Source organism: Centruroides vittatus, unplaced genomic scaffold (genome assembly GCF_030686945.1).
Source record: "Centruroides vittatus isolate TY-2023 unplaced genomic scaffold, ASM3068694v2 contig_2104, whole genome shotgun sequence".
Taxonomy (NCBI): domain Eukaryota; kingdom Metazoa; phylum Arthropoda; class Arachnida; order Scorpiones; family Buthidae; genus Centruroides; species Centruroides vittatus.
In genome coordinates this window covers 1,221,098-1,237,331 of record NW_027121305.1, presented here as the reverse complement: position 1 = coordinate 1,237,331, position 16,234 = coordinate 1,221,098, and the positions used below count along the sequence as shown (strand labels likewise).

General features: G+C 30.5%; 1 protein-coding gene across 3 annotated transcripts in view; it reads left to right on the top strand.

The window, feature by feature from the left end:
* The window catches only part of Ziz (dedicator of cytokinesis protein Ziz), a 90,750-nt gene that overhangs the window by 17,736 nt on the left and 56,780 nt on the right, over window positions 1-16,234 (top strand). For 2 of the 3 annotated variants that reach the window (XM_067265134.1, XM_067265133.1), the window contains exons 3-9: window positions 208-380; window positions 2,472-2,541; window positions 7,154-7,252; window positions 8,463-8,594; window positions 10,181-10,352; window positions 12,383-12,421; window positions 14,787-14,869. In XM_067265134.1, the coding sequence (XP_067121235.1) occupies window positions 208-380; window positions 2,472-2,541; window positions 7,154-7,252; window positions 8,463-8,594; window positions 10,181-10,352; window positions 12,383-12,421; window positions 14,787-14,869 (768 nt within the window). The remainder of the gene's footprint in view (window positions 1-207; window positions 381-2,471; window positions 2,542-7,153; window positions 7,253-8,462; window positions 8,595-10,180; window positions 10,353-12,382; window positions 12,422-14,786; window positions 14,870-16,234) is intronic. The other variant, XM_067265135.1, reaches the window with a different exon arrangement.

Below are 16,234 nucleotides of genomic sequence, written 5' to 3'. Positions count from 1 at the left end.
TAAAAAATATAGACCAAAACAATTATTAATAATAGTTGATAATGCTGATAACCAACAAGGCTCGGCTGTTATAAGAATGTATGTACTTTTGATATAATTGTTGCAAGTGTATTCATTTTATATCATATAAATATTGTTTAAAAAATGTTTTTATTTTGTATTTTTTTAAATTATATGATTTATTTGAGTGTAAATTTTTTATTTTAGCAAGAAATAATTCCTAGAACTTGTAGGACAAAAATTTCAACTATACCTAATGGATTAGAAAAACAGGCAACATCTTTATTTGTAAGAGAATGTATTAAAACGTATACCATAAATTGGCATGTCATAAAATATAAATGTGATAATTATTCTGGAACATTTTTACAATTAGCAAGGTAAGTTAGCAAGGTAATTATGTATGAATTATGTGAAAGTCTTATTTTGGTATGATAAAATTTAAAATTTAATTAGAATCTTACTTTTGGTACAAATGTACCATTTATACTGCAATTTAAATTACTTCTTTTAATATTGAGTTGGTTAAAGACAAATCTTTTCACTTAATGACATATTGTGACTATCAACAGCTCTTTAACTAATTCAAAAGTTTTATTTATTTCTAGAAAGTACTCAATGCTCAAAGCATACGATCTTGTGTCAAACATTGAGTGTTTTCTTGGAATGTTTGAATTTTTTTTTTGCTGTTTAGATCTATTCGAAGACATAAATTTGCTTTTAAGAGCTGTTTGTATTTGTATTAGTGCTGCCACTAGACCTCCTCATAAGATTCAAAGACAGCAAATTTTCCCTGAATTCCCTATCATGATCCGCATCAAAACAATCTGCATAAATCTATGTAAATCTTAAAATCTAAATTATTTCATTGTGTACCTAATTGAATAATTTTTAAAAGTTTTATATAGCATAGTTTCCTCTGATTTTATTTAAAAAATCAGAATTTTTTCTTTATTACATAAACTATGTGCAAATACATACATTTTCTCCACAAGAGCCAAATTTTCCACAATGGGAAATTTCCTGCCATGTGGAAAATTTGGCTCTTCGAAGTCCATCATCTTTGATCTGTATGTATGTACTTCAAAGACGATGGACTTCTACAGTCCAAAAGTGTTTGTGAATGTGAGATTTATTAATGGTTACTCCAATAAAATAGGTTTTTCATGGACTTGTTTATTTCATTAATATTTTTAAAGCTGAGCCACTTCATATTCACATATTCTCACTCCTAGAAATACAATGGAAACTTGATTATACACAATAGTTTTTTAAAAAGAAGAAAATCTAGAATGCATAGTTTTGTACATACCACAGAGACCAAACTCTCCATGTAACTGGAAATTTGTGTGTCATCTGTCAGTTGTAGCACTATGAAACTAGATCATATACATGTAACATTATGTTAGATTTTGAGTAAATTAATTTACTTTCAAATAGAGAAATTTCATTACATTATTGTTCATGAAACTTTAAATTCACAGTGCTTGATGTTGCACTCAAAAACAAACAAGTTTCTGAATTATTTGAAAGTTTGTTTATCCAAAAGACTCCTCATCCCATCAAGATCAGATAATCAAGTTTCCACTGTACTTAATTTTTTAATCAGCTGAAAGACAATAGTCTTTCAGCTGGTTTGTTAAGTGTGATATTCAATTTAACAAAATTGTAACATGTGTGTTTATGTTACGTAGTGTTGATGTACTGTCCACAGCTCTGTCACACGTGTCAGGTGTGTTGTGTAACTTGGGAATGCGGGGAGAGATCTTCCCGCCTAGAGAGGGAGAAATTGTACTTTCCCTTTGGTGTGTCCGGGTAGTGCTGACCAGAGTGTGTGGCAGTGTGGCTGGCAAAGAACCAGTGTTGTGCCTTTATTAATTAATTGTCGGGTGCCTGAGTGTTACTCGATTGTGGAGTGCCAGCACTCACTAGTGTTGAAAATAAATTACAAATAGTTTTGTTGTTGTGTTATAAGTAATTTGTGTACTGTGTTTAGAACATGTAAACAGCAACATGTTAAAACAGTGGTTAAAACTGTTTATATTAATAAGCACAAATTATATATTATTATATTAAACAAAATCTATTGTACAAAAACTTGAATTATTTATAAGTAGAGATATTTTCACAATCAAATCATTTAAAGATGTTTTAAGAAAGTTAAATAAATTAAATTAATGAATTAACTGGCATAAAGTTAAGATACATAATTTTAATGCAAAACATTTTGAAACTAAGAAAACTAAAATTGAAATTTGGTAGTTTCATAAACAAAAATAGAATTTATACAGATTTTCCAAATATTTAAAATTCTACAATGATGTTATGTTTTACGAACTTCATAAATTAGATTAATAGTCAAATTTCTAGATAGTTTTCACAATACCTCATACATTTATATCTACATTATTTAACTTTTAAACCCCGCTTTAATGATTAATGATTACTTAAATTATAATTTTTGTCTCCAGACTGCCAAAATCCAGTGATCTTCAAGATCAAGTTTATGAGATAGATACTGCCTCAGGAAACAAAGATATTGTAAGTTCTTTAAAATATTATAATTAAAAATAAAAATATAACAGGCTTACTCCTAGAAATAAAAATACTTAATATTTATTAAGTGCTTTTGAGGATTATATCCTCAAATTCATCAAAATCTCTGTTATCTAGTTGTAAAAACAAGAAATAATGTCACAAATAAGTCAAATATCATTAAATGTTAAGTATTTTTACCTCTGGAAGCCTGATATGTCTCTTATTTCAGTTTGAAAGTGATAAAAAGTAGATGAATACAATTACAATCAGTAATCATGAAATAAACAAATAAATTATAAGTCACTCATTACTTCAAAGAGATAAAGTTTATCATGATATCTAATAATAAATATTTAATTACTTCTCTTAACTGGATAACAATAACTCACAACACACCATAAAACCTTGGTAACTCCAGCAAAAACTTTAATATAACGCAGAAAATATCAGATTGTCAAAACACACCTTATGTTGCCGAGATAATTTATTGAGAATAAACTAACACTTTCAGCCTATTCAATAGGCCATCCTCAGGTTAAGTCAGAAGATTGAAACATCAGCATTTCAAAAATAGGTTAATGTTACCTTAGGATCCAAAATGGCGGCCAGGGAAATTTTTCCCTACTTCGGCGACTGTGACGGGGAAAAAATTTTTCCCTAGAATCGCGACGTTGACGACGTGGGGAATTTTTCCCCGTTCGGTTTCTACCCTGCGTTCGACGTTGTCGAGTATCCTGTAACCTCGAAACGGAGACGGTAGTGTGTAAATTTGCGATGGTAGAGGGAGCCTTTTCGTGACGTCGTGCAAGAGTAAAATCGGCGAGAAATTCGTAGGTGTGTTACGAACGAATATGCAAATGCATGATCTGTGATGTGATTTCTGTTCATTTCTGGGCAATTTTATGCAAATTGACTAGTTTCCAGTTGGAATCGTTTACTGCTGTGTTGCGACGAATTGCGTATTGGATTAATTGCTGTGTTTGTTTTTTGTAACGATATTTCATTCGCACACAAATTGCTATCGTTGAATATTTATTATTATTATTTCCTCCAGTATTAGTAAGTACTGTTATTTCTTTTATAACAATTTAATCCTAAAAGTTAGAGAACCAAGTAATCAGAAATTAAGGAAAAAGCGTGTTTTTTCCCTATCCTTACTTCCCCTCGTTTAGTTTATTGCCAATTGTTCGATAATGACTAGTTTTGCCGATTTGAGTTGCAACGACGAATTTTGGTTGAGATGCACTTCCCGTGATTTCTACAAGTTGATGGAAGACGACTTTTCGGAGCTAGGTTTGCCTCCCCGTATCGATAATGCATCGAATTTTGCTGTAAAATTAGGCATACAGCCGACCGAGTCCGTTTGCATTCATTGCGATGAAGATAAGAATTGCTTCATATGTCAGGTGAATGACAGATCAGAAAACACTGTGAATTGGATCGTTTATAAATACGTGAATTCTGGCAGTACGCTAATAACGGACGAATGGAAAGGATATAAGCATATTGACGACATAGAAGGAGTAGTGGTCGAACATAGAACTGTCAACGATTCGAAAAATTTCGTTGACCCCCAAACAGGAGATCATACTCAGAATATCGAACAATCGAAAAGTGAGTAAAAAAACTCCTCTTTTTGTTGTTTTTTATTGTTTATTTCGGTGAAAAAATCCGCGGAGTCTGCAGAGAAATTCAAGATGGCGGCCGGAACCGCGGCCATCTTGAACGGAGGGAAAAATTTTTTTCCTGTTGCAGTCTCCTACGTAGGGAAAATTTTCCCTGGCTGCCATTTTGGATCCTAAGGTAACATTAACCCAAAAATAGAATATGTAAAAATACAAAAAAATAATAAAGGAAAATAAGAAAATAACAGAAAAATTATATATATGAACATAAATATAAAAGAAAAACAAATCATGATATAATAATAAAAATAAAAATCCAGTAATAATACCTTAAACAAATATTAATAGAAATTATTAAGGTTATTCATAAAACATGAAATTATGAACTAAGGCATAAATTAGGAGTTGATGGAAAACTTTCTGACTATATATTTCCAAGCCAATGGTAGACTTTCCATGCCCCTTGCATTTATATATGCCTCTTTCAGTTTGCTTTTGTAAATTTCAATTCACTCATTGCTAATGTTGGGGAGTGAAGGATTTGACAATATCCATTTCATTCCATTTTACTATCGAGCCTTGTGTCTTCATCATCTGGGAAAGTACTGTTGTGTTGGATCCTCTTTTGATGTTATACTTGTGTTCTTTAAGCCTTACTCCCAAATTTCTTGTTGTAACACCAATATCGTTTTCCTTGATTCCTAGCTGTATATTTTCATACGGTATCTTGTACACCCCTGCTTTTTCTTCTTTCTTAATGTTATCTTTGTCATTTCTTAAAATTGTATACAGGTTTGGAGCTCTTTTCAAAACTATTCTTGACTCCTTGCAGTCCACAATTTCTTTCATGATGCTTTTCATATTTCTGTTTTATGTGAACTTTGTGACTTTACTGAGATCATGTTTTGAAGCTTTTGCTGTGCCCATCTTGTATATTCTAATCATTCCTGTTTTTGTGCCTTTTTTGTATTTCTAGGGCTTTGGCCACTTGTATAATTCTGTCGATCTCTCTTTCTCTGTCCACAATGCTACCACAGTATAGAAAGACCCTTCTAATTAGAGCTCAGAATGCTACCAGCTTATAACGTTACGGATCATTCAATTGTGAGGGGATGTAAAGTGGGTTGGGCATTGGTTTGATGTACACACTGGTGGCTAAATACCCTTTTTGAACTGAATGTTAATGTCTAAAAAATATATCGTTAAAGAACTTTTCTGTTCCATCCTCAGTTTTAGACTGTTGTTGTTATTATTGATTTGATCAACAAATTCATTGATTTTTCAGTTATTTTTCCATAATGCAAGGACTTTGTCTACATATCTTTTAAAATGTATGATATCTTTTTTGAAATCATGAAGAACACCTTCCTCCAGCTTTCTAACCACCAATTCACATAGTATTCCTGATATTGGACTTCCTATTGGGACTCCTCTTTTTTGCCTGTACGTCTGGCCATTAAAGCTAAAACAAGATTCATAACATATCAGGTTAGCCAGCTCTACTACCTCGTTGTTGTAATGAATCATTTCGGGGTTCTTACTGATTATGAATTCTAATAGCACTTCCATACAAGATCGAATCTTGTATGGAATCTAATACCTTTCCTACTTCCACATCCATTAATGATATGTCTTGAATTTCTTTGACCACAATTCCAGAATCCTGTGCCACTAATACACTGCTATCAAGCTGAGAGAAGTAAAGAGTAATAAAGTAACAACAACAGTGGTAAACAGTAATAAGTAAAGGTGTTAAGTAAGATCGTGTTTATTTTATTGACTTAAAGTACGTGATGTCCTGTACAATACAAGACAAGTGACAATCATATTTGGAAGTATCTGGCAACCATATCATTTCACAATAAATAAATTGAAAGCCAATGTTAGACCTTTTGGTTTGCTTACAATTTCAATGTATGGTGTTGCATCACACACTTTATTTAAATTATCCAAGTATGTAATTTTATGCTTTCTGGTTGAGTATGTGTGCTTTGGCTTATAGTGCCTTGAATTATACAGAATCTCAAACTATCAAGACGACTGTACTTGATACATTTATAACAACTATGCATAAAACTATAACAACTATACAATTATGTAATTGTTGTAAGTTTAGAACATAAAGAAAAGGTTTAATTTATAACTAAAAACTTCAAATTTATACAATTGTGTCAAAAATAGTTATTACATGGATATTTTTCTCAACAAATGTGAAATTGTTTACATTTCCTTAATTTCCCATGATGTGATATACGTGAAGAATCATCATTACTTTTTGATTTTATCTACTGTCATTGCAATAGTTTTGTTGCAAATTTATTTCTATGAATTATTTTTATTTCAGTTTGAATGATAAAATGAGTGTTTCTTTTTGTAATATTTTAAATATATTATTTTATGTAAATTAAAGACACAGTCGATTCAAAAGACCGCCATTTATTATGTGCTTTTAGATTAAAACATTTGGACGACCTGACCTTTATTATTTTAATGAAATTGAAATATCAATATAAAAAAAAAATTACTCAGTTCCTGCTTACTGTACCATTCAGGACCAATTCTTTTCTTCCAGAACTTTCTAAATTAAAAATAAAACATTAATGTATTTATAATTATTACATTTATCAAGAGATGGCACCCAACACTACCTATAGACAAAATTGTATAATTATTTTATTATTCTGTTTAATATTTAATTATTAAATAATAGACATATTATAGCCCAATATAATCCAGTAGATTGTTTGATCTTAATCAAAATCAAGTTAATGTGATGATTTAGTAAAAATATGTCCTGATATTACTTGTCAACATACAGTATTAAGAATAATATTTTTAGTATATAAGTGGTATATAATTTATATAAAAATATTTTAAAAATGTATACTATTTGAATTTATTTTTATTAATGTTTTGATTGCAAATAAATTAATATCGTTTTAAATTTTCTTTAAAGTATTTAAATTAAATGCATAATAATATTTTTTCAGATTTCTTCTGAAAGCAGTCAAAGTGCAATAATTAAAGAAGGATATGTTTTTAAAGGTCCAGAATCTGGAACAGATAGTTTCCTTAGTGTGGCAACTAAAGTATGAAATCCTTTTTTTTTATAATTAAATTGAAAAGTAAAGTCTAGATCAGTGTTTTTCAACCTTCTTGAATACGCGACCCCTTTACAAGTTAAAAAATTCTGGCAACCCCCTAGGGCCATATTAAAACTATGTCAGTGATTTTAAAAACTACGTATTTAATTTTCTTTCTGTTGAGACCTGACTATCGATCGAAAAACCAATTGCACTGTGCAAAGAAGTCACAAGAGCCCTGCAAATAGTAACATTTTTTCTTTTTATTGTAGTGTAGGACCTATAAACACTTGTCTTTTTCTTTTACCCGCGACCCCCCGTGTAAGGCTTTGTGACCCACTTGGGGGTCGCGACCCACTGGTTGAAAAACACTGGTCTAGATCATGATATTTATTAAATAACTTTAAGTATTTTGTCTTTAAAGTACTAAATTATCAAACAGATTAAATTCAGTTTAAGTAAACAAGAAAAATGTATTTTTTATGTACAGTACTTCAAAACAATTTACTTTAAAAAATAATCATCGTGTTTTTTGTAAAACTTGAAAAGAATATTTAAATTTAAGTTAAAAATAAATTTAAAACCCTTTAGAATAAAAGTACTCGAATCTCCATTTTCAGAGATAATTTTGTCAGGAACTGTTATGATTAGAACATGGTTATAATCATGGCTGTGAAGTTGGAATCAGAAGCAATTCTTGAGTTACTGGAGTCGGAGTTGGTAAAAATGGACCAACCCTGGGTCATAATAAATTAAAATTAAACATAAATAATATATGTTAAAATTTCATATTTTACATATAATTTATTACTACTATCCCATACTGATATATAAGTAAAGGCATTTGAGTTGGATGTAGCATAAACTGAGGAATCAGAGTCAGAGGTGAAGCATTTGTGTACTGTCCTCACAGCTCTGTTTATAATTTTAATTACATTTATTGTAGATCGTCAGCAATGCTTCTAGTTAGAAATATTTGATTTTTATAGACATTTTTGTTTTCTGTGTATTTCTTATTTAATTTTATAATAGTCTAAACACATATATTTTATTTTTCTGTCATGTTTTCTAATGTTCAAAACACTTCCTCCTCTTGATTGAAACTTATTAAAAAAATAATAATATGCTTATTTACTTACAGGAAATTATGTTTAACTTTATTAAATAAATTTAAGTTATTTTATGCAGTTATAATTAACTAAACTTTTGTTTTTAGTCTTTTAAGAAACGTTTTATGTCCTTGAGAAAAGAAATAGATGGAACACACACATTAGAATTTTATAAAGATGAAAGCAAATTGGAATCTAAGGGATCTTTTTCTATGGATTTCTGCACAAAAGTTGTGCAGGTAATGTAAATATTATCTGTTTTTTAACATTTACATAAAAATTATGTTATTAAAAGTTATCTAATATTTTAAAATAACAGCTATAAGTAAGTAGAACAAGGACAAAACCTTCTTTTACTTTTATTCTGTTGCTGTTTTTATTGTTTCTCAAGCATTTTTCCATTATGTAAATAGAAATATAACTGTTACCTTTCATTTTGTTTCAGCCATTTCTTGAAGTTTTTAATACTTTTTTGATATAACAAATATGAAGATAAATCTTATGTAAAATTATTCTTATGAAAGATGCTTTAATAGAATATTAAATATCCGAAAATGAAAAACATTTGCTATAGAAATTTTTAGGAAAGTGAATAAAGCATGTTTTCTTTTCATATTTTGAGTGTATTAATCTAAAAATTTTAAAAAACTTGTCACCAGAGTCTAAATTTCAAGAAATTCTCAAAAGAAAGTTAAAGAATTACAGGTACTCCTCACTTTACGACCGAGTTCCGTTCCGACGACTACGTCGTTAAGCGAATTGATCGCTAAGTGAGGAACTTGCACCGGGAATATAGGATCGTTGTAAAATTATGCAAATTATGCAACAAACTTCAAATTTATTCATAAAAAGACTATTATAGTACGCTTAGTGCACATGTCACCATTTGCCATTGACCGACACTCGAGCCGAGAAAGGGAGTTCCCCGAATTGCAGGTCGAAACTCAATTGGTCATAAGTGCGAGTGGTCGTTAAGCAGATAGGTCGTAAAGTGAGGAGTACCTGTATTAACATTTGAATTAAAGGGAAAAAAAATTTATAAAATCAGTTGTTGCAATTATTATGTATTCATTAAATCTTTCATTGCTACATTATTATAATATGCAAATGCTTATTTTCTTTTATTCCTGTAATGGTTTTATTTTATTAATGAGATTTAAATGCAGACTGCATTATTAAAAATTAACAGAAAACACATTAAATTGTTTTTAAAGTTGTGATTTGATTAAATATTAACTGAAAATAGCATATTTTGTAGTAATGAAATATTTCTACCATGAAAAAATTTGTTTTATAAATACCTTCTAAATGATCTTAAATATATGTTTATTATATTAATATATACTGAACAATATATACTTTCTTATTAAAATTAGTATAACAATTACAGCATGATAACTATCACAATGTTTAATTATCTGTTGTTATTGATGAGATTAAAAAAATAAATTGAAGGTAGCATTTTCTTCTAAAGAATCATTATTATCTGCTGTTTGTAATAAAAACTGTACATCATAATTTTACCTAATTTTACAGACAGGCCCAATGTAAAGGGCCTGTCTGTAATAGGTAGTACAGGTAGGATCTGCACATAGAGCCTGTCTGTAGCATGGATAGGAATGGGAAATTTTGGGATTCACAGTACATTATACCAAGTTATCATCTGGCCAGTCTCTCTACAATTACATTAAATAATAGTTTTTATTTCACTTCTTTCTTTTTTACATATTGTTATTAATTTACTAAATTTATACTGTATATTTACTTTTAATATAAAAAAAAATGTATAATTTAAATGTTTTTATTTAATATTTTTCACTTTTAGAATTCAAAGAAAAATAAATGGAATTTTGCATTACAAATGGGTGATAATCATAGGACATGTGTATTAGCTGTAGAAAATGAAGAAGAATTAGATGGATGGATATCAACTCTCAGTGAAGCAATATCAACAGATAAACAAATCATAGAAAATAATAGAAAAAGTCAAGCAGAAAGTAAGATTTTTCTTATTATATTACTAAAATATACTCATTGACTGAAAAAGTTAAGCACCAAGAAGGCAGTTATGGAATTTAGTGCAAATGTAATGTCAATTTTAATAAGCAATTACAATATCATAGCAAAGGAATAATTTCTAGTGGAACAACAATACAATTTAAAGGGATCTTTAATATCATATAGGATCTCCTCATGCCTGGATATACAGAGGCACTATTATCAGATAGGAAATCTACATGCTAATATACTATTCTACAACAGATTTGTCCACAGATGTTGCAACTGCTACTCCAGATTCTTCATATTCATAGAAAGTTGAAGCTAGTGTCCCATCTGATCCCACAAATGCTAAATAGTGACAAATCTGGAGACTGGGCAGGCTAGGGAAGCATGGCAACTTGATGGAGACATTTCTGGAAAACTCTACCTATGTGCAGTTCTTTCCAACAAGGTAACACTTGATTGCATTACCTTGCTGGAAAGTTGCAACCATGATGTAAAAGTCAATGTATGGGGGTACAGTATTTCAAGAATGTATCTCTGCCATCAATGTCTTTTGCACCACTACTAGAGGTGACAATGTCATATGAGATGACTCCCCAGACAAGTGTGCCAACCAACAGTAAAGATGGGAATTTTACTTAAACTCTTTCCTTCCTGTGGACACTAAGAGGTCTTTTTTTTTTAACAAGCTCATTATGATTTTATGGTTTTAGCAAGCTTACAATAGGGTAGCCATTGGTAAGAAATGGAGCCTGACATATCCAAATGGACTACTATTGAAAAATTCCTGGGGTATTTTTGACTCGTCCAGATTTAATCTTGGGTCTCCCAGTAAGCTGTCGCCTTAACCACTCAGCCATCTGGCCATTCTAAAGATGGGATTGAAGCACTCACCAGTGGTCCTCCACATAACATTATGGTCATCTATTCTCAAACAGAATTGGAATTTGTCACTAAAGATGATATGCTACCAGTTTGTAGTAGTCCATGCTTCTCTGTCATGACATTACTGCAAATGAAGGTGATGGAGTACTAATGGTAGGACTTGTGTATGCAGATTTGTTCTGCAAATTGTCTGCCAATGATATGAGAAGAGAGAAAGTTTCATAGTAAAGCTTTTACATGTCTCTTGACTGAGATAGTGATTTTAATGCACTCTAGTGGCATTATGAGGGATGCAATCAAACCAAAACTGTAAATATTTACATACCTGTTTCAGATGCAGCTACGTGTTGAGTTTTACAGTAATTAAACAGTTCTGTCTGGATGTGTAACTTTTTGTCAATGAGTGTTGTTTGTCGATCTTTAATGGACTGTATAAATATGAAAGAAAACACTTGCGGTTTGATAAAAGTTTAATGCGGTTTGCGGGTCGTTACACAAGAACAAAAGAAAAAACAATATGGCTGACGCACTTGGCCGTTATTGGCGTACAAAAAACTCTGTCTCCAAACATTTTTAAATTATCATTTTTTTTCTCACAAAAAATACGGTGGCGCTCGAGGCGGCAACAAGTGTATTATAACAGACAATCTTTTATAGTCTCCAGGAGTAGCACTGCATAGTGTCAAAATCACCACTTGATGATTTATTAAAGTGGTGATAGAAATCTTGGTCTGCTTATTTTGACATTCAGCACGAAATTGAATCACAAAGCATGCTTCAGGAAAAGCAGCAGAATATCCAGTGCATCACACACACACAGCGATTTCATGATGTTGTACACAAAAGCAGGAAGTGACGTTGTGAACTGAAGACAGTTTTCATGCAATGCCACCCAGTTTTTCCAGATTGGGGATTTTTTTTCAACTGACAGAAAATTTGGGGAATTTTATGGATGACCTTTTTTTTTCACTTTGAACTTTTTTCAGTAGACTAAAACAAAAATTTTGACACAACAGAAAATATGAAATACATTTAAGCATTGTGATCAAACGTATTATTCGGAATTATTCAATAAAAAATTATTCAAAAATGATTCTTATTTATAAATGACACTTAACATATTACTTTTGCTTTCCAGACTCCAAACTGATATGGCTACCAGCACCTGCATTAAATAGTAAGTAAAACTGGTGGCGAAAAAAATTTAAAACTGGCAAAATGGTTGGCAAGTCTTTTAAATTTTCCAGAGCAACCCGAGTTTCATGTGAAAAAAGTTTATTGGAAACATCCATCAATCCAACATTGGTTTAGAAAGATATTAAGATAATGTTCCTGCTTCTCTAACACAAAATTAGTTAGAGCAGCAGGAATAGTGCTTTCAGAATAATTTATTATAACATATCTAATAAATAAAAGAGAAATTTTGTTTGTTTGTGACATTGTTCTGTCTATGTGAAGCCTCTAGAAATGTTTGTGTTTGGTTTTGCAGCATCATTGAATTTCATCTTTTTTCTCAACATTTTCAAGAAATTTATCCTTTTTACTTACACACTTTCCTATGAATCTGTTCCATAGTATTTTATAGAAAATTATGTGAAAGCTCATAAAGTTCTTTCAAATGAATCATTTTATTTTATCACTTCCAACATAAAATCTAATGACATGTGAATATTTTGAAAATATTTACCTAAAAAAAATCTTATTTCCCATCTAAATTCAATATATTTTAAATATTATTAACACTTCTTGAAATATATAATTTTAAATTGTTTTATTACCAACTTCTGCACTAAGAATTACTTTCTTTGTTGCTTCAGAGAAATATTTCTGTAAAATGCAATGAAACAAATCTATACAAAGATATGTATATAAACAAAATTTATTTTATTATGAGAGAATTGAAAGAAAAATGATGGAATTTTTAACACTGCAACAAAATCAGTTATTCAATAAAGGCCTTTACAGTCATCAACTGACATTTAACAAAATCGTGTGAAGTTTTAAAACCTGTTTGATGTTTTATTTTGAGGTTAATCACTCTCAAAACATTGAGCCATATGAACAAAAACAAGCATTATCTTATTCTTGTAAAAATAGAAGCAAAACCTTTACGCAGAAAAATAGAAGCAAAAGTTATATTTACGAGCACAAAGCAAATGCTTTTGAATGAAGGTTTTGTTTCAGTAATAAGTATTCCGCACGAATAAAAGTAAGCATTTACTTTGAATTATAAGCATATTCTTCAAAATATATGCATGTAGTCAGATGTAGACTCAACTGCAAGAAGCATGGTTGCTGTTGCTTTTATCTAGATTTATTTTCTGTTAATGTTTAACCATGGCCAAAGTAGTTAATCTAAGGAAGGTTAAATAATATAATCTTTGGTCCTGTCCATGAGTCAGTGATTTTGAGGCATTATTTAGGTTTGAAGAAGAGGTTTTTTAGAAGTGACAACTGAATCACTTTGGTGTGCTAATTTCTTTACAAAAAGTGAAAATATGAAGATACTTAGTTTATCCTGGATTCCAAAACGACATAGGAGAAGAACTTGATGTTGAGCAGTCAGCAGTGTCACAAACTGTGAGCAATGTTATGGAGAAAATAACAGCCCGAGCCGATCATTGGATAAAACATCGCTTTCCAACTGCTATTGGTGTGGTTGATTGCACTTACATAAGATTAAAAAAGCCCAAACTTTATTGTTATGAGTACATTAATCAAAACATACAAGCTGCTTGTGATGTCAGATGCATGTTTACTAGCATAGATGTTAGTTGGATATCTACATTAATTAACAAAGGCCAACAAGGATACAAATAATATGAATTGAATACAGCTAATAAGATAGACTGCAGGGACGAGATTAAATGTGTCGTGACCTGCACGTCAAGAACCTTTTACTCGTTTACCAAAAGCATTTGCTCAGAAGTATAAGGGAATCATTTTTCATACCGAACAGAGGAAATTCTTTTGCTTTTACCTTTAGCTCGAAGCATTTGCTTTTACTTCTACCTTATGCTTATTAGCGTTTCTTTTGTTTTTATTCATACAGTCCATAATGTGTATATGGAAAGTATTTTGACAATTTTGTTGTTATATATAAAAACTGAGCAAAAATTCTTAAAATATGTATTAATTTTCATAGAATATTTTTACATGTTTAAAGGCTGTTAAATAACATCTTTTCAAAATTTATTTTTTAATTTCAGTTAAATATTCCAAAAATTCAGTTTTAATTATTATTTTATTAAAAAAAATGGTCAAAATATTTTACATTTTGTATTTATAGCAACTTGTTGTTCTTGATAATGTTATTTTGAATATAATGAAAGTATTCTTTGGTTAATTTAATTTATTTTTGATTCTATTAACACTAGAAAATTGTATTCTTAAAGTTTTATAATTATAAAAGTTTTAATTTAATCACAATTTAAGAAGTTATAATTAAAATAGAAATAAAAAATTAAATAACAATTTTATTATACTTCTAATTTCTATTATAAAGAAAAATAATGAAATAAACATTTATTTAAATTTTATAGTTGAAGATATTCCTAGTCCTTCACCCACCAATTACGGAACATTAAAAAGCTTGGAACACAGTAAAAATCCAGAATTAGTAAAGGTTAGTTGCATAACATAACATTTATTTTTATTTATTTGCTGTGATAGACAAATTATGAAAAGATTTTGAAGATATTTATCATTTCTGAGCTGTAAATTTAATATATTACATCAAAAATAAGATAATATAACAGTTCTAATATTACTATTCTAACTTTTAAATTTTCTTAATTAAATTGTTTTCTACTTAGGTTGGCCAGATGGCCACACTGTTAAGTATACTACTGCCATGGAGATCCAAGTTTTGATCTTGTCTGGATCCTCATAAATTATTACGGATAGTATGAGTTGTATCATTCATTGTATTTCCTTCGGAATTAGCACAAGGTAGCTACTTTGTGCTAATTCCGAAGGAAATACAACAAATTGAGAAAACAGTAAGCAATTGAGTGCATCATTCATATTGACTGACCTAGTTAGTGTGAGAACGGGGGGAGGTAGGAGGTAGGAGGTAGGAGGTAGTCGTATCTCCCGTTTCTCTGACTCACTTGTCAAGGATGGCTGTTTCGTTTCTTAGCATTACGCGTTACGCGAGTGGATAGGAGGTGAGACGGATGGGGTCGACGATAAGGCGAAGCGATATTCGAGACAAAGAGGACACCCATCAACAACAAAAACAAGATTTATTAAATTTAACAAGGACACCAATACAAGATCCAACTAATTTCCCTAAGTCGCGTAGGGGTCGAGAGAGAGAGCTCACAGATTCGGTTCATACCTCATTATTATTTCCTTAGAGTTAACACCTTAATATCCTCGATGTGGAGAGTAGTATCCGAAATAGGCACAGTTTTATATATTCGCGACTGAGCGCGGAGACGTTAGGACAGAGGTCCGAGTTGGTGACGACGTTCGACGGCGTTTGTCCGGCAGATGATAAGAGACTCCCCGAGGGGGTGGAAGGAGTGGCTTTTATAAGTTTTTGCCTGGGAAATCGGTCACGTGATCGTAGGTGGATGACGATTTGTGTCAGAGGTGTTCCTGGGATTCAAAATACATGACAAATTCGGACGTTAACTATAAACTAAGGTTGTAAGATGATCTGATCTATGTTTAATTAACAAAAAGATAGGATTCTTTACTTTGTATTCATGCTGTCAGATCATGACTTTACATTGTCTGCATTAAACTTAACTTGATATTGGGAAATTTATTAAAAAAATTAAATAAGAATATAAAACAAGTTTGAGTATGGATTTTGAGATAAGATCATCAATGTCTTTTCTAGACTAATTAGAAAAATAATTGGAATAAAAGAAGTTATTAACGAAAGTAGAGTAAATTTTTTTTTATTTAAAAAAATTTTACTTTTCTTTTATATTAAAAATGTTTAAAAAGAAGAAAATTATTTATTTATCATCTAACA